This window comes from Acinonyx jubatus, chromosome B1 (genome assembly GCF_027475565.1).
Source record: "Acinonyx jubatus isolate Ajub_Pintada_27869175 chromosome B1, VMU_Ajub_asm_v1.0, whole genome shotgun sequence".
Lineage (NCBI taxonomy): Eukaryota > Metazoa > Chordata > Mammalia > Carnivora > Felidae > Acinonyx > Acinonyx jubatus.
In genome coordinates, this window is record NC_069382.1 from 185,577,939 (window position 1) to 185,601,723 (window position 23,785).

Genomic DNA, 23,785 nt, shown 5'->3' on the forward strand with positions numbered 1-23,785 from the left:
CTACTTTCTTCCGTTCCTTTCACTTACTTCTTTTCATCTGTTCAAGCAAATCTAAGATGCTTAACCAAGTTCTCAGCTAGCCATAAAGAGATAATCATGTTGCTTTAGTCCTGGCAGGCTTAAGGATGGGCCTTGAGCTGGGGACAAAATATTAGGCTGAGGGACAAAGATAGCTTTTTAAGTAAGGTTCATCTCCATACAGATCCCGTGGTTTATTCACCTGTTTGTTACATCAACGACCAGTAAGTGTGTGTGGAAGGGGAGAGAAGGTGCTATTTTCAGTGTGGGTACTAAGCAGGCCAGTGATAGCAAGAGATTACGAGTAAATGGCAAGGAGAATAGTGCTACGAGAATGTAAAAGAATGACAGAGAAGCAGGTAATATATAGATAATGCTTGACTAAAGCAATAGCTATATTTATAGTGTATGTAATGTATACAGAGTCATTCTATTAAAGATCAGAAACAGTATTTGCTGAGTCCACCTCAAGGGTTAAAAATAATTTGAAACCCAAATAAAGACATTAGGGCACAAGGATCTGTATTTATCATGACTTACTGGTCTCTTGTAAAATCAATTTTTTGGGTTGTACAGTATTAAAGAGATTGAAAAGAGAGAGGGGGAGACATACAGAGAGAGAGAATGTAGCAAAATGGAGAGCACTACACACAGTAAGGCCAAATATTATTTAGTTAACAATTTGCTTCATGTGTGTGTGTCTGTGTGTGTTGTGTGTGAAACTGGACTGTGATATAAAATATGTTTCTTGATACTGATAAAAATTTAAAACATGAAGTCTAGGATGTAAGTAAGAACTTACATTTACCCAGTAAGGGAAGAGATCTACGTCTGGGAAGTCTTGGGGGATTAGGAGTAAATTTATACAAGATCAGTGGTACAAACCCTGACACCAGCACATGTATACACTCGACAGAGAAAGTACCATTTTAAACTTAAGAATTTTAGAGTCAACTGGCTGTGAACTAGTTGAGAGAGCACAGTACATCATCGTCATATTTGTATCCCCTGAATGCGAAAGTCTACATGTTTGGTGATTTGAACAGAATTTGATGATCTAACAGTAATCATCTTAATGTTAGCATATTTCTTCCAATTTCCTTTTCAATAGGAGCATTCATTTAAACACTTTGTGGCCAGGTTTTGTTCTTATACATGTATGTATAGTAAATTCTTTTGACACAAATGAATGGTAGCTATTGTCTAAGCAGAATGGTTTTTAAAAGATGCAATCCAGCGATTTATAGATAATTTTCTCAGTATATACCAAGTTGGGTGCTATTGCTGTGCTCTGGCCCTTATTCCACCACTGTTACCCCTGCACATTCTTTGGACAAAGGTGGATAAACATATCACTATGTCACTCTCCTTCCCAACTACTGTTAAATCAAAGCAGAGAGTTTCACAAAGGGCAGGGACTGCACAAGCTTTAAATGACAGAGTAGCCAGGAAGCATATATTTCTGACAGGGTGGAGAGAAAGGTTTTGAGACAACTTCAAAGTGCTGTGTCTTCAAATAAATAACCACCATCAATGTGAGCTGCACTAGACTAATCTTTTCCATTTCATTAAACTATGTCATTTGGGGTCGAGTTTTTCTGAAGCTTCCATGAAAATATGAGATGGTACACTGACTAAAATATTTGGTTCAACAGATCAGAAACAATCAAATACTTACAGTAGCTGTAAGGAAAACAGTCCTTCAAATAAACTTTTTGGGAGTTCCGTGATCTTATTTCCATAGAGGACACTGAAAAAAACATGATTTAAATGAAAAAGAAATTAGACATCAAGCCAGCATAACAAATTGACCCAATATATATGTATTCAGGCATATAGGAGGTTAGTAAGTACTCCATACATCATAAAAACTATAGCTGAGTGAACAAACTTCAATTTGCAAATGTGTTTTTTCCTGATTATAGATCAGATATATACATATGGCAGAAAGTTCAGAAAACATTGAAAAACAAAGAAAATTAACAAAAGTGAGCTCATTCCATTATTTAATGCCTTTTCATAGAAACGTTCACTGTTAAATTGTCATGTTTTTCAACACACACACACACACACACAGTATTGCATTCTGAAATAAAAAAGGAGAACACTAAATGTGGAATTCATTGCTCATTAAAGGAATGAGTTTTAGGCTTATTATACTGGTAAAAAGTGAACGGAATCTACATAAAGGTAAGCTTTTTGTTACATAATGTATATGCTTGAGAATTGTAAGGTATGTGTAGAAAGTGATCACTAATACGAGTACAGAAACATTTTTGAAATGCACGTTTCTCCAAAAACATGAACAGGAATGTATTCTCATGGTATTTAGCTCTGATCAGCCACTATGTGCAGCTACCTGGTGCAAGAACCACGGTTTAGTCCCTTCAACACACCTGGCACCTTGCATTGATTTGGGTACGCAGTGACATTCTAACATTGGGTTGATGAGCGATCATTGTTTGAGGAGTCAATTGAAGAAATAAGTTAGCAAGTGGACAAATTAAGGAATAATTAACAAGATGGGTGAAATGAGGGGATTTCAACAACAGATGAACAGAAATGGGTTGACTCATCATGCTGGCTATTAGCAACAGGTCTGCCATGATGCCTATCTATTTTTTACCCCCAAAGTAGGGAACCACAATAACGAATGGGAAAAGACAGAAATTATATTCCTTAGGGGGACCAACTGGCAATACATACCAAGAGTTGTAAAGACAATTATAAAAAATTTTACTTAGTTTTACTTTTAGGGGCTGAAGAAAATAATCACAAACACAGTATTTTGTGTACAAAATGTCAATCATGGCATAACTTATAACAATGAAAAATTGACACAAATAAAATATCTCCAAATCCCCCCAAAAAGGGCATTGGTTAAATGCATATTTCACATTCACAAAAATGATATTTTGAGAAATATTTAATGACATGAAAGTGTTAATATAACATTAAAGTTGAACAAAACAATAAAGAAGTACATTATAGTATGATCTTAATTTAGTTCCTTATATAAGGAAAAAAGCAGAAAATCTCTGGATGGCAGGCAATTTGCCATTCAGAGGTGATTTTAATTTGCATCTATATACTTTTCTTTATGTTTTATATTCTCTACATTGATCCTATTTCTTCTGAAAATGAGAAAAATGTTCTTTCAGAAAAGACATAAAGGATGTCACAATATGTAAAGGAAAAAGCTGAAATGAGAATCTAAATAATTAATATGTTTGGCAGCAGTATATGATTTCTGTTTGAAATGGACTAAAATAACAATTCAAGAGAAATAAATAAGAGTGAGGGAAAAGCTGTTGTTTCCTTTTAAGATGTCAGTGAGAGGTGGGATGTATTACAATATAGGAAGGAAATTCTCAAGGGAATAAATAAATATGGCTGGACACTATATCGTGTAAGGAGACATTCTACTTGTATAGATCCCAGTGGTATAGTTATATAATATAACATAAAAGTTCATTTGTGCAGAATATAGATGCTTTTAAATAAGGTAGATCAATTAGAGAAAAACTATTTTTAAAAATCCAAAAAAAAAAGAGAGAACTCTGTATTGTTAGCATCAAAGAGGTAAGGGAATTAAGAAAGGATAAGCAATAATAAATGCATTTTTTTAAGGTCAGAGGCCTTATGGGAACACACATGAGCAGATCAAGGTGGCACTATTTCAGGATATTCAATGCAATATCATTCAACTGACTAAATTTAACAAGAGATATCATATACTTATTATGTGTCAGGAACTTTTACGAGGTTCTAAGCTTGGTGTCCAATTAAACTGAATGCAACCGTTGTTTGTTGAATATGCATCACTTGTCCTTGTGCCAGAATAATACAACTGAAGTGAGCCAAGTATGATTTCAAAGAGGAACCCAAAATAGCAATTTTGAATATTAAAGGAGTTTCATATTTTGAACTCAATGAAATATAAAAAGGAAATAGGATGCATATAAATTGTGGGGACCCATATAAGAATTAAGGAGCAAGTTATGAAACTAGAAATCAACTATAAGCACCTGGGAGCTCCTGGGTGGTTCCGCTGGTTAAGTGTCTGATTCTTGATTTTGGCTCAGATCATGATCTCATGGTTCATAAGATCGAGCCCCGCATTTATCTCTGTGCTGTCAGAGCGGATTGGGATTCTCTCTCACCCTCTGTCTCTCTGCCCCTCCCCCCCAAAAGTAAACATTTAAAAAAAGGAAAAAATCTGGAAAGAACACAAATACAAGGAGGTAAAATAACATGCTACTAAATAATGGATAAGTCAACAAAGAAATAAAAGACAAAATAAAAAAAAAAATATATGAAGACAAAATAAAATGTAAACACAACAGTCCAGAACCTTTGGGATACAGCAAAGCTATTCCAAGAGGTAAGTTGATAGCAGCACATTTCTTACTCAAGAAGCAAGAAAAACTTCAAATGAATAACCTAAACTTACACCTAAAGGAGCTAAAAAAAGAAAAGCAAACAAAACTCCAAACCAGTAGATAAATAAAGAAAAGAATAGAGAAATATATTAAATGGAAACTAAAAAAATAGAAGAGATCAATGAAATCAAGAGCTGTTTCTTTGAAAAGATCAACAAAATTGATAAACCTTTAGACAGATTCACCAAAAAAAGAGGACTCAAATAAACGAAATCAGAAGCAAAAGAGGAGAAATGACAGCTGACAGAAATACAAAGGGATATGATGATAAATTATATATGAACAAACTGGACAACCTAGAAGAAATGGATAAATTCTTAGAAATATATAAGCTCCCAAAACTGAATCAGGGAGAAAAAGAAAAAAATGTTTCTTTTCAAAATTGTATTTAAATTCTAGTTAGTTAACATATAGTGCAATAGCAATATTGGTTTCAGGAGTGCAATCCAGTGATTCACCAATTACATACAACACACCATGCTCATCATAACAACTGCCCTCCATTAAAAAAAATTTTAATGTTTTAAATTTATTTTTGAGAGACAGAGCATAAGTGGGGGAAGCACAGAGAGAGAGGAAGACACAGAATCTGAAGCAGGCTCCAGGCTCTGAACTGTCAGCACAGAGCCTGATGCAGGGCTCAAATCCACAAACCGTGAAATCATGACCTGAGCTGAACTTGAATGCATAACAGATTGAGTCACCCAGGCACCCCAACAACTATCCTCCTTAATATCCATCACACATCTAGCCTATCCCATACCCACCTCCCTCTACCAACCTTCAGTTTGCTATCTTTATAAGTTTTTTATAGTTTGTTTCTGTCTCTCTTTTTCTCTCCCTCCTATATGGTCATCTGTTTTGTTTCTTATACTCCACATAAGGTGCCAAGAAGGGGGAACCATCTTGCACTATGAGTGAGAATGAAAACTGGTGCAGCCACTCTGGAGAACAGTATGGAGGTTCCTCAAAAAGTTAAAAATAGAACTGCTATATGATTCAGCAATTGCACTAACAGGTACTTACCCAAATGATACAAAAATACAGACTCCAGGGGGTACCTGAACCCCGATGTTCGTAGCAGCATTATTAACAATAGGCAAACTATGAAGAGAGCACAAATGCCCACCAACTGATGAATGGATAATGAAATGTGGTGTATATATGCAATGGAATATTACTCAGCCATCAAAAAGAATGAAATCTCACCATTTGCAATGACGTGGATAGAGCTAGAGTATATTTATGTTGAGTGAAATAAGTCAGCCAGAGAAAGACAAATACCATATGATTTCACTCATATGTATAATTTAAGAAATAGAAAATGTGAACAGACCAATTAGCAGCAATGACATTGAATCAGTAAAACAAACAAACAAACAAACAAACAAAAAACACAAAACTTCCCAACAAACAGAAGTCCAAAACCAGATGGCTTCACAGATGAATTCTAACAAACATTTAAAGATTTAATACGTATTCTTCTCAAACAACTCCAGAAAATAGAGGATGAAAGAAATCTTCTAAATTCATTCTATGAAGCCAGCATCACTCTGATACCAAAATCAGATAAGGGCACTACAAAAAAGAGGACTACAAGGCCAATAACACTGATAAACAAGGATGCAAAAATCTTCAACAAAACATTAGCAAACTGAATCCAAAAATACATTAAAAAATCATTTACCACGATCAAGTGGGATTTATTCTTGGGATGCAAAGGTGATTCAATATTTGCAAATCAAATCAACACGATAGAACACGTCAACAAGAGAAAGGATAAAAAGCATATGATAATTTCAATAGATGTAGAAAAAGCATTTGACAAATTACAACATCTATTCATGATAAGAGCCCTTAACAAAGTAGGTTTAGAGGGAACATACCTCAATATAATAAAGTCCATCTATGAAAAACCCACAGCTAACATCATCCTCAATGGTGAAAAAATGAGATCCCTTTACCTAAGATATGGATGTCCACTCTCACCACTTTTATTCAACATAGTACTGGAAGTGTTACCCACAGCAATCAGATAAGAAAAAGAAATAAAAGGCATCAAAATTGGTAAAGAAAAAGTAAATTTCTCACTCTGTGCAGATGACATGATATTATGTATACAAAACCCTTAAGATTCCACCAAAAAAACTACTAAAACATAAATGAATTCCATAAGGTCACAGGATACAAAGTCAATATACATAAATCTGTTGCATTTCTATACATTAATAATCAACTAGCATAAAGAGAAATTAAGAAAACAATCCCATTTATAGTTGCAGCAAAAATAATAAAATACCTAGGAATAAACCTAACTTAGGAGGCAGAAACCTGTACTCTGAAAATGATAAAAAGTTGATGAAAGAAATTGAAGACAACACAAATGGAAAAATACCCCATACTCTGAAATAGAAGAATAAATATTGTTAAAATTCCCACATTACCCAAAGCAATCTACAGATTTAATGCAATCCATATCAAAAAATCCCAAGAGCAATTTTCACAGAACTAGTACAAATAATCCTAAAATTCATATGGAACCACAAAAGACCCCAAATAGCCAAAGAAATTTTGAGAAAAACAAACAACAAATAAACAAAAAACAAAAAAAAACCTGGGAATATCACAATCTCAGATTTCAAGATACACTACAAAGCTATAGCAGTCAAAACAGTAAGGAGCTAGCACAAAAATAGACATATAGATCAATAGAACAGAGAACCCAGAAAGAAATCCACTATTAACATGTCCATTAATCTTCTACAAAGGAGGCAAAAATATGTATTGGGAAAAAGAGTCTCTTCAGCCAATAGTGTTGGGAAAACTGGACAGTTATGTAGAAAAAATAGATAAATAAACTGGATCACTTTCTTGCACCAGACACAAAAATAAACTAAAAAATGGTTAAAGGACCTATATGTAAGACCTGAAACCATAACATTCCTAGAAAAGAGCACAGGCAAGAATTTCTCTGATGTTAGCTGTAACAACATTTTTCTAGATATGTCTCCCGAGGCAAGGGAAACAAAAGCAAATATAAGCTATTGGGACTACATCAAAATAAAAGCTTGTTCACAGAAAAGGAAACAATCAACAGAATTAAAGGCAACCTATTGAATGGGAGAATATATTTGCAAATGACATATCCAATAAATGGTTAGTTTCTAAAATAGCTAAAGAACATCTACAACTCAACACCAAAAAAAAAAACCACCCCACAAATAATCCAAATTAAAAAATGGGCTGAATACATGAACAGGCATTTCTCCAAGAAGACATACAGATTGCCACTAGACACATGAAAAGATGCTCAACATCATTCATCACCAGGGAAATACAAATCAAGGCCACAATGAGATATCACTTCACACCTGTTAAAATGGCTAGTATTAAAAAGACAAGAAACAGTAAGTGTTGGTAAGAATGTGAATAAAAAGGAACCCTCACACACTGTTTTTGGGAATGCAAACTGGTGCAGCCACTGTGGAAAACAGTATGAAGGTTCCTCAAAAAATTAAAAATAGGACTACCATATGATCCAGTAATTCCACTACTGGGTATTTGCCAACAGAATACAAGACACTAATTTGAAAAGATATATGCACCCCTATGTTTACAGCAGCATTATTTACAATAGCCAAGCTACGGAAGCAGCCCAAGTGTCCATCAATACACAAATGGATAAAGAAGAGATGGTTTTACATATATATACATGTATATATATATATATATACATGTATATATGTGTGTGTGTGTGTGTGTGTGTATATATATATATATTAGTGTCTCTCTCTCTCTATATATAGACACAATAGAGTATGAACCATAAAAAGGAATGAAATCTTGCCATTTGCAAGAACATAGATGGATCTAGGCAGTGCATTGCTAAATGACTAAACCAGTCAGAGAAAAACAGATACCATATGATTTCACTCATGTGTGGAATTTATCAAACAAAACAAATGAACAAGTAAAAAAATGAGACAAACCAAGGGTGCCAGGGTGGCTCAGTTGGTTAAGCATCTGACTCTGATTTCGGCTCATGTCATGATCTCACGGTTTATGAGTTCCAGCCCCGCATCAGGTTCTGTGCTATGCAGAGCCTTCTTGGGATTCTCTCTCTCTCTCTCTCTCTCTCTCTCTCTCTCTCTCTCTCTCCCCCTGCCCCTCCCCCACTCACGTTCTCTCTGTTTCTCTTGGTCTCTGTCCCTCTCTCTCTCAAAATAAAGTTTAAAAAAAAGTTAAAAGAAAAAAGACAAACTAAAGAACATACTCTCAACTACAAAGAGCAGACTGACGGTTACCAGAAAGGATGTGGGTGGGGGGATGGGTGAAATAGGTGAAGGGGATCAAGAACTTATGCTGAGCGCTGAGTAATGTATAGAATTATTGAAACACTATATTTTACACCTGAAAATAACATAATCCTGTATTGTTAACTATTCTGGAATAAAATTTAAAAAAATAAAAGGGAAAAAAGAATAAAGGGGCAAATAATTTAGCAGGTTTTTCATTTGGGACTTTTGCCTTAAAAGTTGGCTCAAATAATATGAATGGAGGACTGGTTAGGAGATGTGTCTTATTACATTGTGAAACATTTTATTCCAACAATCATTGTTTTCTTTAAGATCATGTTAAAAAAATGGATGTTTATTGTTAATGAGACAGTTTGGGTACATAGGGAAATAAATATGGGGGGAATCACAAAAGGATGAAGGAAATCTATGTAGTCATTATTGGGTATGTGGACTGTCAATCATAAAATATTATCATAAAGAAACAGTAAATGTTACGGGATGAGATTTCTCTACAGAAAGGGATAGCAATAGTAGAGCTGGTACAGTTTTCTTATATGCAGTAAAATCAAAATGGTAGCAAGGAAAAATGACTTAAAAATATAAAAAATCCAAAGACCGGGACAGAGAAGCTGGATGAGAATCAAGAAAATAAGGCCAAAATTCATAAAAATGGGACAAAGGCATGTCATTACATAAAGATATAAAGTGCAAGGAGGCCAGTGAGACTTTGTGCTGCATTCCTATGAGGGAAAGAAAATTTTAAAAGAAATTGAAAGATGAAAATGAATTCAGCTGAAAGGAAAATAAATACCTGAGGGGTCTGGATAATGTCATCCAAATACGAGCAGTGACAAACTGGGTAACTTCTCTCTGGTTTTATTACACATCACTTATATTCAACATACGGTCTCCAGTATACGAGTATGCTGATCGAGAATTACTTTATAGCCCATTGGACCAATAGGGAAATCTTAAGGAAACCTTAAGCAGCTCTTGTACCTGCTACCAGACAAAAGGCAAAGAATTCTAAGCCTAGTTTCACCCTAGTGAGTTTCAATAGTAGGAGAGTAGGATAGTAGGAAACAGCAACAGCCGGTGGCCAGTCTTTGAATTCTCCTGCTCTTGTTGAAATCTGGCAGAAGACAGTTACTACCAAAGAGAGAGAAAAAAAAAAAATGTCCCAGGGCACTGAGGTGGCTCAGTCAGTTAAGCATCTGACTCTTGATTTCGGCTCAGGTCACAATCTCAGTTTGTGAGTTCAGGCCCTGCATCGGGCTCTGTGCTGGCAGCCACTTAGTGTGCTAAAGGCTCTATGCTTAGTCACTATGCTGTGCTACTACAGCACTTTTTTATTTTGTGATATAAAATGATGTTTCCAACCAGTAAATGGGAAACAATAGAAGATGTGTACAGACAATGCCTAGTACACTAATATGTTGAATTCCTAAGAAATCATTGTTAAATATTATAGAAATACTGTTGTTGTCACAATGACAGCAGTAAAAGCCCTGAGTATGAAATCATTCAATAGACACATGTATTCTGAATGCTCTTTTGTCTTTAATATATGTTATATTAACAATAAAATATACTAATAGTATAACATAACATGCAATAAAATAATGTTAATGTTAATAAAAAATAAATGCTAATGCAATTATTTAGTAGGAGAGACCTTAAAATATTCAATAAATCAGGTTCATTTTTCTCTAAGGTATACTATTTTGGTGATTAAATAACAATTTAAAATGTTTTTTTTTAATTCAATAAAATCTGGCATCATATCATCCTTAATTATTTTCGCTTCTTTAGTAAATATAGTGATTCAATTAAACTGCCTATGTAGTTGAGTATGTTCTAGAAAGACATGTAAGAGAAGCCTGTAGAAGTAAAAACTGGATTTAAAAAAAAAAGGTAGTGTCGCTGATTTGCATGGCTTCCGCAGTTACCCACAAACCCCCGTCACGGTACTCCTTTCCAAAGACTTAAGCCCTCACTATTACATTATGATCTCCAACCCTATTCTTTTCCCACAAACCTGTTGTCTGTCAACCTGTTTTGTCCCTCTGTCCTCATGGTTGTGTCCTAGACCTTGCTGTTATCAACAACCACAACCTCTGCATTATTTCATTTTCAACCATCTGCCCCGCTTCCAGTCACATTTTTTTCTTGCTCTTTCTTGAAACACTCAGCATACTCTCATCTCAGGGCCTTAGAGTTTAGCTGTTCTTTTGGTCTCGAATGCTCTTTCTTCATGTATCTGCACAACTCACTCCTACAATTCGAGTCTTCAGGTCTCTGCCCAATATCATTTTCTTGGGAGGCCTCTGCTGGCCTTCCTGTTTAAAATTTCAGCTCTCCTCCCCATTGGCCTCCTTATCACTTCTGCTTTCTTTATTTTCCTTCAGAGAATTTTTTTTTTTTTAAGTAGGCTTCATACTCAGTGCAGAGCCCCATGTGGGGCTTGAACTCACAACCCTGAGATCAAGACCTGAGCTGAGATCAAAACTCAGATGCTTAAGTGACTGAGACACCCATGCGCCCCTTACTTCACAGCACTCTTAATCATCAGATATACTATATCTTCTGACCAGTACCTAGTTTACCATTGGTCATCTCCACGAGAGAGGAGTTTCTGTATTTTGTTCACTTGTGTATCCCCAGGGCCTTGAAGAGGGCCTAGGACACAATAGGGTCCCACATCTGTGTGGAATGTAGGATTGTGGTGAAATGAAAAAAAAAAAAAAAAAGCTATTGTGAGTCTGGACAGTTGTATACTTTATAAGAGGTATAAATTAATCTTTGGAAGGTCAATTCAAAATGTGAACACAATGAGGAAAATGCTACCAGTTACAGCACATGGACTTTCTCTAGGATAGCACAGCTGTTTGATTCTCTTGATAAACATGTTTGTGTTTTTGTTTTTTTTCAAGTAGGCTCCACAGCCAGCATGGAGCCCAACATGGGGCTTGAACTCACAACTCTGAGATGGAGACCCGAGCTGAGATCAAGAGTTGATGCTTAATTGACTGAGCCACCCAAGGTGTCCCTAAAAACGTCTGTTTTCTGACATTTTAGGGTAGTATTTGGTGTTGCACTTCTGGAAAACAGTTCCCACTCTTCTGTATATGACTAGGTTTTGAACTAGGAATTCCCCAGTGATTTAATTCGCTGACTAAAAGTCAGTTCCATAAGGAAAGATCATGCTTTGTTATGGCTTTCTGAAAAAAACTGTACATGAGAGTTCTGGTCATGAAGATTAAAATCTCAATTCAGCAAGTACATTGCTTTACACATTTTATTTCTTTTACTATTTGCTATGAGTCTATTATATTTATATGGATAAGTATATAATAATTTATAATATAATCATTAGTTGTAACTAAGTGTTTATTAATAAATATAATATATATTAATATAACATTGCTATGTCAATAATGTAAAAAATACAATATTCATAAATACATTACTTATCATACAATAAAATATATCTTTGTAGTTAATAAATACAGTGTCATATTAAACATAATTTATAATATAATAAGTACATAGAACTTATATATTATATATAATTATAAATATATAATAATAAATATATACAATTATGGTCTATTACTTTTTAAATTTATTTTCTTTTTTATCAGTTATTTTAATTCTCACAACCAGAATGTGTCAATTAGCATTAAGACAATAGAACTTAACAGTAAACTGTCAGCAAAACTGCTATTAATAAGAATTCTCCAATCATTTCTCTCTTTTGACATTTTACTACTCATCTTTGAGGCACAGATACCTGACGGACCAGGGATTGGTACAATGACTTGACTTTTGTTCTGTCCTTTTGTGTGGATGGAAGGTTGTCTCTATTTACTTTGGACAATATGACCATCCAGAGTGGCATACCCTATAATTCATGGGCCATCTGATTGAGTAATTTAATGGAGTTTTACATTAATCTTTGTTATTTTAGAATCTGCCAGCTCAGTCTAAGAGCAACACCGGTCTACATTCTACATTTTCTGCCGACAGTTGTTCCCCAGGTCTTGGACTTTCTCTGGTTAATTCCAGAGGTAGTTAACATCCACAACAAAAAAGAACCTAGGCAGATTCCATTTTCTTTCTTCAAAGAAAACTGTAGTTTTCTGAGCAGACCAGCACAGCAACCTGGGTCTCCATGTGCCCGGATGACCACTTCTGTCTATTCCTCCCCAGGGATGACTGAGTGTGGAGTGCTGCATGAGCCCTAGGTGTTTATCGGGGCCTTACACGTGTGTATCATGGACCTCCCGCTGGCCACCACTGCCTTCTGAAATTCTCAAGAGCTCTGCAGTCATTGATAACAATAAGAATCCTTCTCTAAGCTTCAACTCTTAGGAAAATACATGCCAGCCTCCATGTTCAAATTTTAAAGTTACAATCTGAACTCAAGTTGACTGTACTTGGTGGACTTCTGAAGATTCCTTTACAAATTTGAAAGAATAGCAGCCTTTATCCATTTATTTTACAATAATTTTAATTTATATAGTTATCTCTCTGAAAGTCCTTTTGATGTTAAAAAGCTGTCATACTTTTATTATCTTTGTTCTTTGAGAGATTAAAGCTGGTTCTTTCAGGGAAGTCTTAAGGAGATGAAGCAGGGAGTTGAGGGGGCCTCTCGCTGCACATCTTCAACTGTTCCCTCCATAAGACCTCACTGAGCATCATTCTGAGGGGACTAATATTGCCCTCAGCACAGAGTGGCTGCTGGCTTGAGGCTTATAAATATAACAATGACCAGAATGTTCCAAAATACACATTCCAGCTATATTTCAGAAACAAAAAGGTATCAGTAATAATAATATAAATACAGAATACTTTAGAGGCTCTTACCCTTGCTTTCTAAATAGCAAAACTATCAAGTCCTAAAATATATACCCTTAAAAATGGGCTGATTTTAGTGACAGGTAGCAGTCTTCCATGAAAATGATGAAATTCATTAAGATTAATAATAATGAATATTATTAATAATTCATGACAAAAATTAAAGGGTTATTTTTTCTTAAATCCAAATTTGTAAAAGATGGAGCCAGTATTAGTTGCCTATTCTGCTTTCCTTTGGCGACGTGGTCAATACTTACAGTGAATTCAGAGAGCGTAGTCCTTGGAAAGCATCTGGTGCTAGTTCGGAGATCTGATTATTGCTCAGGTCACTAAGATTAGAAATAGGGTTAGGTTAAATTAAATAGAATGTCAGTGAGGATTTACTGCAGGAGAAAGCTATTTACTGCCTTTACATGTCAATTTCGCACCTATTAATACATGTATAAAATTTGCAACATAAAACATCTGAAGCATCTTAAATTAAAAAAAAAATCAGACTTTTAAATCAATTACTGGCTCTTTTCTTAAATTATTATAAAAGCTGCCATGTCTTATTTTTGAAAATAGGACATCTAAGATTTGACTGCATACTATATTGATCACATAAATTCACGTGGGTGTGAATCAATATGTTAAATTACAGAGAACGTTAAAATATTACATAGTTTAGCTTTTAACATCACAGTATTATAAAACTAGCAATCGGATAGTCACATCACTTAATATTTAAGCTGTCAAACACTCAAATATTCATACTTAAGTGAATGTCTGCACGGTCATGACCTGTATAATTTTTAAAATTACATATATTCTAGAATATTATTCACTCACATTCTTCTAAGCTTTTTATATGGTGAGAAAGCTCCAGGAGGGATGACCTTGATTGAGTTCTGTTCCAAACGTCTGCAATGAAAAATTTCAATTTTTAAATGGAAACGTGAGCTCTCAGGGATGTTTAATTCAAGCTCAGGATGCATGTCAAGAAGCCACGTTGATGCTCTTCGTGAGTGATTCTTTTTTTCCTCAAAAATAAGTACTAAAATTAATTGTGCTGTGCCCTAAATGTGGGGCAAGATTGGGAATAAAAACAAGGCAATTATAAAATGAATAAAAATATCCTGATTTTTAGGCATTACAGGTCCATTAATATTTAAGTCTGGACTTCGTATAAAAGAGAAAGTACCTGTAAGAAACTAACTTGGAAGTACATTAAAATAACCTTTATATCAGTATGAGAAATATGTATAACACTGAACAGATGTATAACATGTTTCAAAGACAATTATAACTCTTCCACAAAGGAAATTGCTGTTGAATATTAAGTTTTATAAACCTTTTATCTCCTCTACAGAAAACATATTATAGATTAAAAATGCTGTTATGCCCAGAAAATTAATTTTGCAGCTTCTTATGAGGTAAATCTTAAAATCCAATCCATTAAATACCATCCATAGGTACTTTTCGGTAAGACTGGCTGGACTCTGAATACTTCGTGCGAAAACCACTGCAGCAAGGAGCATTCAAAACACAACTGAAGTGGTTTTGATCATGCACCAAAATCAGAGTTGAAAATAAATCTATGGTTGTGTTTTCAGAGAAAGACATGATTTTACCCACTAAGTTATGAACCACACAAATACATTTCCTTCAGTATTGTATCCATCAAAAACGTTGCCTCTCAGCTTCATTTCTATCCATGTGAACATTGTAATAAACATTTCCCATCCCTTCCCCTCTTCTCTTTGTATCCCAGAGGCTGACTCTTGGGAACCATATAATCCCAGGCTCACTAGCCAACTGATTTTTGTGGAATTTGGCCAATGAGAGGCACTGGTGGAGACTGAAGGTAGGATGAAGCAAGAAGCCAGGATATTCTCCCTTTCTCTGTCTCAGGGGATGTCCCCAGCAGTGGTTTCATCTCCTTCCTAATTTTAGCTCCTGCTGGGGCCACCTCCTGACTTTGTGTAACATTCTTTTCTTCTTAGATCTTTGTAGACCTGGATGTGGAGGCAGCTTTCTGTTCTCTGTGTCACCTTCACAACTGCTTAATTTCATCCCTTATATTAAATCTCTCTGTTAAAATACCTAGCATGAGCTTCATTTTCCTGCCTGGATTAAAATATATATATATACAAATATATATTTAGGTATACATGTTTATATTGGCATATTTATATACATATATAAATACAACAACAATATATATATATGTTGACTATACATGTGCCATATACATTGGTTCATGTTTTATTGAATGTTGGTAAAAACTGAATGTGAATGAGGATATATGTATCAGCAACATTTAATGAACATCAAATCAAAACAAACAAAATATCCCCAGAAGGTTAAGTAGAAATGCCGACATTTTGGTCTTTTCTGATTCCAAAACCCTTCTTTAGTTCCAGGCTTTCCTCAACAGCCTCAGGGTTCACACTGACCTCCTCATCTCAACATGCAATGGGTATCCACAGTCATCATTGCTCTTAAACTCCCTGTAGCATTTGATAGTGCTAACAACACTTCTTCCCTGGATGCGTTACCATGCACCTCTGGTTCTCTTCCCTGTCTCAATCTCTGGATTTGCTTCTAATCCTCTGAACCCAGTTATTCCCCAAGTTACTGTCCCTTCCTTCCTCTCTCACACAGAAGGTAATTATTCCTCTGTAATTTAGTTATAATTCTTTCCCTCCCAAAAGCAGAAATTATTTTGTTCACACTAAAGATAAATACAAGTTTATTTACAAAATATATAAGGAAGAAAATTTAATTTTTTATATATATTTATTTTAGATCTTTGAAGTCTTACTGTATAGAGAATTTTGAGTTGTATACCTTATATCAAATATCATACCATACATGTTGTCCTAATACTATTAAGTATTTTGGGAGATGTTATTTTTAATGTCTTTATAACAATTATCAAAATGAACCATCATTAATTAATCATTCTCTATTATTGGCCATTTAGGTTAGTAGTAATTTTATGTGATTATTAATAACATGGCTTAGTTGTCTTAAGACAACTGAAGCATGGCCTCCTCCTGAAGCCTTACTTTATTTTCTCAGGTAAGGTTAGTTGTATCTTTCTTTATACATCCAAGGGCATTCTCTTCTCTGTGCCTCTGCTCTATCTCACTACATTCTAGTCATTTTTCACATATCCCTCCTCCACCAGGTTTGTTGGCTCCTAAGGGGCAGATTTACCCCAGAAGACAAGAAATAAATTGTATGAAGAAAATATGGATTTGGCATCTGGATTATTTATCTAGGTCTGGAGAAAGGGTACTTTTTTCAAAATCTCTAAATATAACAAAGGACATTTAAATCATTTCACTGTTACACTATTGATCAGAATGTTATAGATTGATGGTTTAGAGACACATTTTTAAATTTTTTTTTGCTGTGATCCCTTCTTGTAGTTAGATTTTAAGAAGTTTAAAATGTAATCAATGAAAATACAGTGAAAACAAGCTATAGATGCAAGACTATTGACTAGATGACTTTCTACAAATCTAGGCCAATGAAGAATCGTTTCATTTTGTTAAAGATTAGCTCAAAATAATGTAAAGCTATGACGAGAAAAAATAAAAATTCTTAGCACCTGGAAGATTTCTTTCAATGCAAACAGTAATGCAAAACTAGTTCATATGATTACTTTTCATAAATATCATTTCAAGTTCTTGAAAATAAGAAAACCAGTAGTCACTCATTCATTCATTCATTCATTCATTCACCCTTTGTATTCTACCTGTGCAAAATATATTATATGAATGGAATTCAATGATGATTGGAAGAAACATGTTTATACCCTTATGGAAGTTTTATTGATAAGGCATCTAATTTTGCCTTTACATTTCCAATTAATTTGTTTAGTACAAGTTTTAAAAAATGACATATTCAGCATTGAAATATCAATGACATTAATTCACAAATGTGGCCAAATTAATTCTACTATCATATATAACTGAAGAGCTTCCTTAGAAAGTTTAAAATTCATTTATTATTTTAAAGTCTCTAAATCCAGAATACTTATAATGATCACTAATTGTCCTAATGGCACTCAAATACATTTTATTGTAACAACTAAATTTAGATGTGTCTAATCTGCAATTAATTTCATTGATAAATATTCCAACTAAAGCAAACAAAAGATATATAAGTGAGGCTATATATATGTTTTAGAAAATGTATGCACAAAAAGTTATAAAACAAGGAGAATTCATGATGAAACAGTGTTAAATTTTACATGCAAAAATAGTAATTCAAACATAATACAGTGCTGTTGCATGTATCAATCATTCTTGCAACGTACCATAGTTAGCCTTCACATTGCAAACCATTTCATTTAGAACATATGCAACAGAAAGCTGAACGATGACATATAAAATGGATTTGCTTGCTTTTCTTTATTTATCTATTTGCTTCCAACCTTTTTTATTAAAAAAGAAAAAGTATTTGAAACAGAGCTTACATGGTTATTTACACTGACTCAGCAGCTAATTGGTTTTTATGGCACTGTACCAGCAGTCCATTAAGGCAAAGCATAATTGCCTCCTTCATTCAAACAGACAGATTCTCAAGCAAGAAAATATTCTACCACTGACAGATGTCAACCAATAAATTTTAAAATGTTTCAAAATGTCCATTTTGTCTTCTTTAGTTGGCAAACAATAAATTAATGTGTACTTTCTTTAAACTTTCAGATCTCCAGGACCTTACGCTTCATTAGAAGAACTTAAGAATATATTTTTAAAACTGTAAGCAACAACATATCAAATGGTGTCCATACTTCTATAGAAAAGTGCAGATGGTACTTAAACCAGGTTATAAAAAAGAAGGAAGAAATATATTATTCAGGTGAAGGGTAAAAAAAACAAGTAAATGAAATGTACATTTTCTATCTTTGCTATCCCACAATCTTCTATTTTAGTAGCATAAAATCTGATGAATTTTATAGAGTGCAAATTTGAATCCATTGTTCCATGAAGAATCTAATTAAAACCATTCCAGGGTTACAAAAACAGATAATGGCCGAGATATATCTGCTGTGGATAAAATCCACCATAATTAAGAGCCTTCCAAATGTTAGTCCTTCATAAAAAGAAAATTCAATATTTTGAATTTCAAAGTAAAAATATATTTAGAAAACTCAGTAAGGGAAGAAGAAAATTCTATCAACCACATACCGTATGGAAGCCTTTTTCATGTAAAAGTAGCCCAAACCTTTTTCTCCACAGAATGTGTATGAACAATTCCTAAACATTTTATCACTCTGTGTGTGTGTGGGGGGGGGGGGAAGTAGTATATAAAAGCAACCTGCTGTTACCACTTCATCAAAATCACAAGGAAATTTTAGTGAAAACTTCAATGAGATAAGAAAATGGGGACAATTTTATAACTCGTCCATCAAAAAGTTCAACACTACAGTATGTTTAACCAATAAAAACCTTTCTCCTCACTCACATACATCCTTTCTTCTTGTTCTCAATTACTGTTTTGTTTTGTTTTGTTTTGTTTTAAATAAATCATGCATGTATTCACCCTTAAGAGAGTTTCTCGGGAATGAACTCCAACCAACAAATGCCACTTTCTGGTGCCTATTTTAAAGAGTATAGAAAATGGAAAATTATCAATAAATCTCTCTGTTCGAATCCTGTAGGCCCTTACAACATGGAAATGATGTGCAGGTATAACTGAGCTCTGTGACTTAAAATACTCTGCTATGGTTATTGACAAGCAGGTCTTACATCAGTAGAGTATACAATATAGTGCAATTCAGGAATTCAAAAATTCCAACTAGTTCTGAAACCATTTATGGGATATTAAACAATATTAGTTTATTTTAAATAACCCATTCAGCTCACTAGTGCTCAATTCTCAGGAATTATTTTCAATATTTTTCAAATTAAATTATGTTGACAAACCATATAAAATGATATCCACATGCCAAAGCGAAACAGCTCTTTCCACGAGGCATTATGTTTTATATATGTGTATACATAAAAATAAAAATGTATAGTTCGTTGATTAAAAGTATGAGCTTTACAGCCACTGATAAGTTCCGTGGCCCTTGCAAAAATTAATTTGCTTCTCTCAGCTTCTCCTTCCAAAACATAAGGAAAATAAAACCTCCTATAAACTATGTTTTTGTAAAAATATGAGATATAGAAAAAATGTTTTTCTTGCATAAAAAATAGTGAAAAGATAAAAATATGGGGATATCCATGGGTATCTACGTAATCACATACATAATAAACAGCACTATATAATAATATGTCTATAACACATATGAGTTTCACACACACAGATTATATAAAGAAGTATATCCTGATACATGATTTGATCTCTAAGAGGAAATAAACATATACGATGGAAAAACACATTTTAAACAAATCAGCAGATTTGCAGATCGCTCAGCAATTATGTATTACACACATACGTGCATACATCCTTCACATGGAGGCTGAAAAAATATATAATGTTGTAACTTCCATGATCCATATGATTAAAATATACCATTTTTTTTCAACTTTGGAAACTGTCTTAAGAACTCAAAAAGGTTTTACAACACCAGTAAAGTATGAGTTTGGATTGATTGTATCTGTAACATACAGCCCAGATGTTGATTATACATGGCAATAAAACTGACAGTCCTTTGCATTTTCCCCATCTGCTTTTAACATAAATGGCAAAAACAGCTGCCAGAGAATAGAACATAGATTTAATGGGGTGTGTGGGGAAGGTTGTGGAATGACCCTAGCTTCTGAATCTTGGACTGCTCAGTGTAGCCAAACATTCTCATCATTGGTAACATCAATCCACTATTTGAAAAGGAGGAAGCAGCTATATTCCTTTGACATTGGGGATTCTCTTGCCTATTACATAATAATTCCAAAGTCAGTACTTTGTATTTCTGGAATATTACTTCTAACTTTAGCAGTAAATGTATGCCTTGAAATCCTTCATACGTGTCTATATAAAATGACCCAAGATATTTTTGACTGAAGTACAATTTCTGTTACGTAATTGCAGTTCTAGTACTTTGTAAGTTTAATAAATATCTTTGGCAGGTGAATGAATATTTGCCTCTAGAGGGACATACTATGCATACAGCTAGCATTTCTGCCTTAGGACTGTGTCCATACTAATTGATTATCAGCCATCCCTGCCTTGGTATGACTTGTTCCTGAATATTGTCCATTTCCTTAATCTTATTTTATTATTATTTTTTTGTGATGTCATTCTAGGGTACATGCCCCTGGGGATAAAATTCAAATGATGTTGTCAGAGTAGAAATAACTCTTTTTCCATTTGGTCTTTAAGCATTTAAAGCAAGACAAAAATGAGTGTGTGCAAGGGTGTGTGTTCTTACTGACTTCATGTTTCAGGTAGTGACCTAAATAAGAGTTAACATTTTCATGCGTCTATTCACATGGATACATGTTCAAATGCAAAGATACACTCAAAACACGCAATCACATGGCTTAGCTCTAGAGGGAAATACGGACTTAGGCACATCGCTCACTGATTTCAGGGGGATGGAGCATAGATTCATAATGTCAATATCAGTAAGTTTTCATGTATAATTTTTCTTTAGCAATTCAAGAAATAAAATAATTAAATGTTCTGCTGCTTTGATTTTCATTGATTGTGAAAACCTTTTGGACATTAACTTTGAGCCAGGCACTGAACTAAGCTGCCCATTTCGTAATAATTTTAGTTTTAAAAACATTATGCAAATTGTCTTTACACATCATTTGTTTAACAGTATTGCTCAATGAGTAGATAGCAATTGGCCTTCTTCCCCACCCCCTGCACTGATTTACTGTCCAAGTTACCCATCATTTTTTTCCTCAAGTTTAGGAAACAGTGTGACCCTGAGAGAGTAGTATGTGAATTATATGGATTTTCAACTTAATCTTTCCAGATGATTATAGAACCATAAATCTATAGCTTAATTCCTAAAAAACACATGATAATGATAAAGAATACATTTACTATGCACCAACTATCTTCACTTTAATGTTAAAGTCTACATAGGTCTTGTTTTACCTCTAATGGGTCTCCATTTTCTCTTCCATAGAAATGTTTAGGAAATCAACCACCACAGCACCAGGGTCACTTTTTGGAATCACATTCCATCATGATCTGTTGCTACACCTGCCTTCACCATGCCCTCCAGACTGTTGCTAACACATTCTTAGTGTACTCTTTTCCTCCAAACCATTCTCCACTCCACCTTAGGAGTGATTTTTCTAACATCTCTAATCATGCTAGTACCTTGCTCAACATGCTTCCTTGTATGTACTATTGTTATCAGACAAGGTGATTTGTCACGATTAGGATTCTACTTTGTTCCAGCAATCAAAAGTGCTTTAACTTCTCAAAGACATACTACCTCTAACTTTTGTGGGACTTCACACATGCTTTTTCCTTTGTCTATAAAGTCCCCAATTTCTCTGCCTGCAAGACTCCTCATACCTGAAGATTCCTTGATTCTTCCAGGCACACCAAGGTATTCCTCCCTCTGTATTCCTGTGTGTATATATTTTACTACTATCATATAGTTTAAAAATTTTCTCTTTGTGTGGTTTCAATTTTCTGTGCTGTAAACACCTTGGAGCCTGGAAATGTGTCCTTTCATCCGTAATGCCTGATGCACAGTAGGTACTCACAAATATTTGTTCAGGATGTACTATATGAAAAAAATGCTATTTTCCATGTGTCCTTCTGTTGCAATAATACTCATAAGACTCCTTGAATTTATTTAGAGAAGCCAGTTGGAGTTTCTTTCTTGCCTTACTACCTTATTAATCTCCATGCTGGTCATTTAAGTATTTCTTTTTTTGCCAATTTACTTATAATTTACTGTACTTATTTTCACCTCATAACTAATATATAAAAATTTGATTCAGTCTTCTATGTCTTTCTCTTCAAAAGCCATTATACTTTTCTGCTTAAATGATCACACATCTCAACAAAAAAGCATGTGTGTATACATACATGTAACATATGTGTTACATAAATAATGTTTTGTGAAATTAGACACAATTAAAAAATAGGTAAGAAAATAAATTGAAAGGGTAGCCAACAGAATGGGAGAAACTATTCGCAAATCATGTAACTGATAAGGAGTTAGTATCCAAAATATATATAGAACTAATAAAACTCAGTAGCAAAAAAAATCAAATAATCCAATTTAAAAATGGGCAAAGGGCTTAAATAGATGCTCTTCCAAAGAAGACATACAAATGGCCAATGTGTACATGAAAAGGTGCTCAGCATCACTAGTCATCAGGAAATGCAAATCAAAACACAATAAGATATCCCCTCACACCTTTTAGAATGGCTGTTATCAAAAAGACAAGAGACAACAAATGTTGGCAAAGATGTGGAGAAGAAAAAACCCTTTGTGCATTGCTGGTGGGAATGTATATGGGTGCAGCCACTTTGCAAAACAATATGGAAGTTCCTAAAAAAATTAAAAATAGAACTACCACATGATCTAGCAATCTCACTCTTGGGTATATATCTGAAAAAAAATGAAATCAGTTATCTTGAAGAGATATCTGTACCCTAATGTTCATTGCAGCTTTCTTCACAGTTGCCAACATATGAGAACAACTTAAATGTCCTTTGACAGACGAATGGATAAAGAAAATGTGATATATATATATTGAGATATATGAATATTGATATATATCATGTCATATTGATATGTATCTATATATTATCAATATATACACACACACATACACGATATTCAGCCATAAAAAGAAAGGAAATCCTGTCATTTGCAACCATACAGATGAACCTGGAGGACATTATGCTAAGTGAAATAAATCAGACAGAGAAAGACACATACTGTATACTATCACCTGTATGTGGATTATTAAAAAAAAAAAATTCCAATTTAATTGAATCAGAGAATAGAACGGTGGTTACCAGGGGGTGTGGGAACAGGGAAATGGGGAGATGTAGGTCAAAGGCTACAAATTTCCAGTTATAAAAAGAGTAAGTTCTGGGGATCTAATGTATAGCATGGTGACTATAGCTAATAATACAATATTGGGAGTAGATCTTAAGTGTCCTCACCACACACACACACACACACACACACACACGAGTTAACTATGTTAACTATGTGAGGTGATGGATGTGTTAATT

The 23,785-nt window shown here is 34.2% G+C and overlaps 1 protein-coding gene across 4 annotated transcripts in view; it reads right to left on the reverse strand.

Moving 5' to 3' along the window:
• SLIT2 (slit guidance ligand 2) overlaps positions 1 to 23,785 on the reverse strand; it is a 373,799-nt gene that overhangs the window by 96,582 nt on the left and 253,432 nt on the right. For all 4 annotated transcript variants that reach the window (XM_053217522.1, XM_053217521.1, XM_015085043.3 and 1 more), the window contains 3 exons: positions 14,450 to 14,521; positions 13,876 to 13,947; positions 1,697 to 1,768 (listed from right to left, as the gene is read on the reverse strand). In XM_053217522.1, the coding sequence (XP_053073497.1) occupies positions 1,697 to 1,768; positions 13,876 to 13,947; positions 14,450 to 14,521 (216 nt within the window). The remainder of the gene's footprint in view (positions 1 to 1,696; positions 1,769 to 13,875; positions 13,948 to 14,449; positions 14,522 to 23,785) is intronic.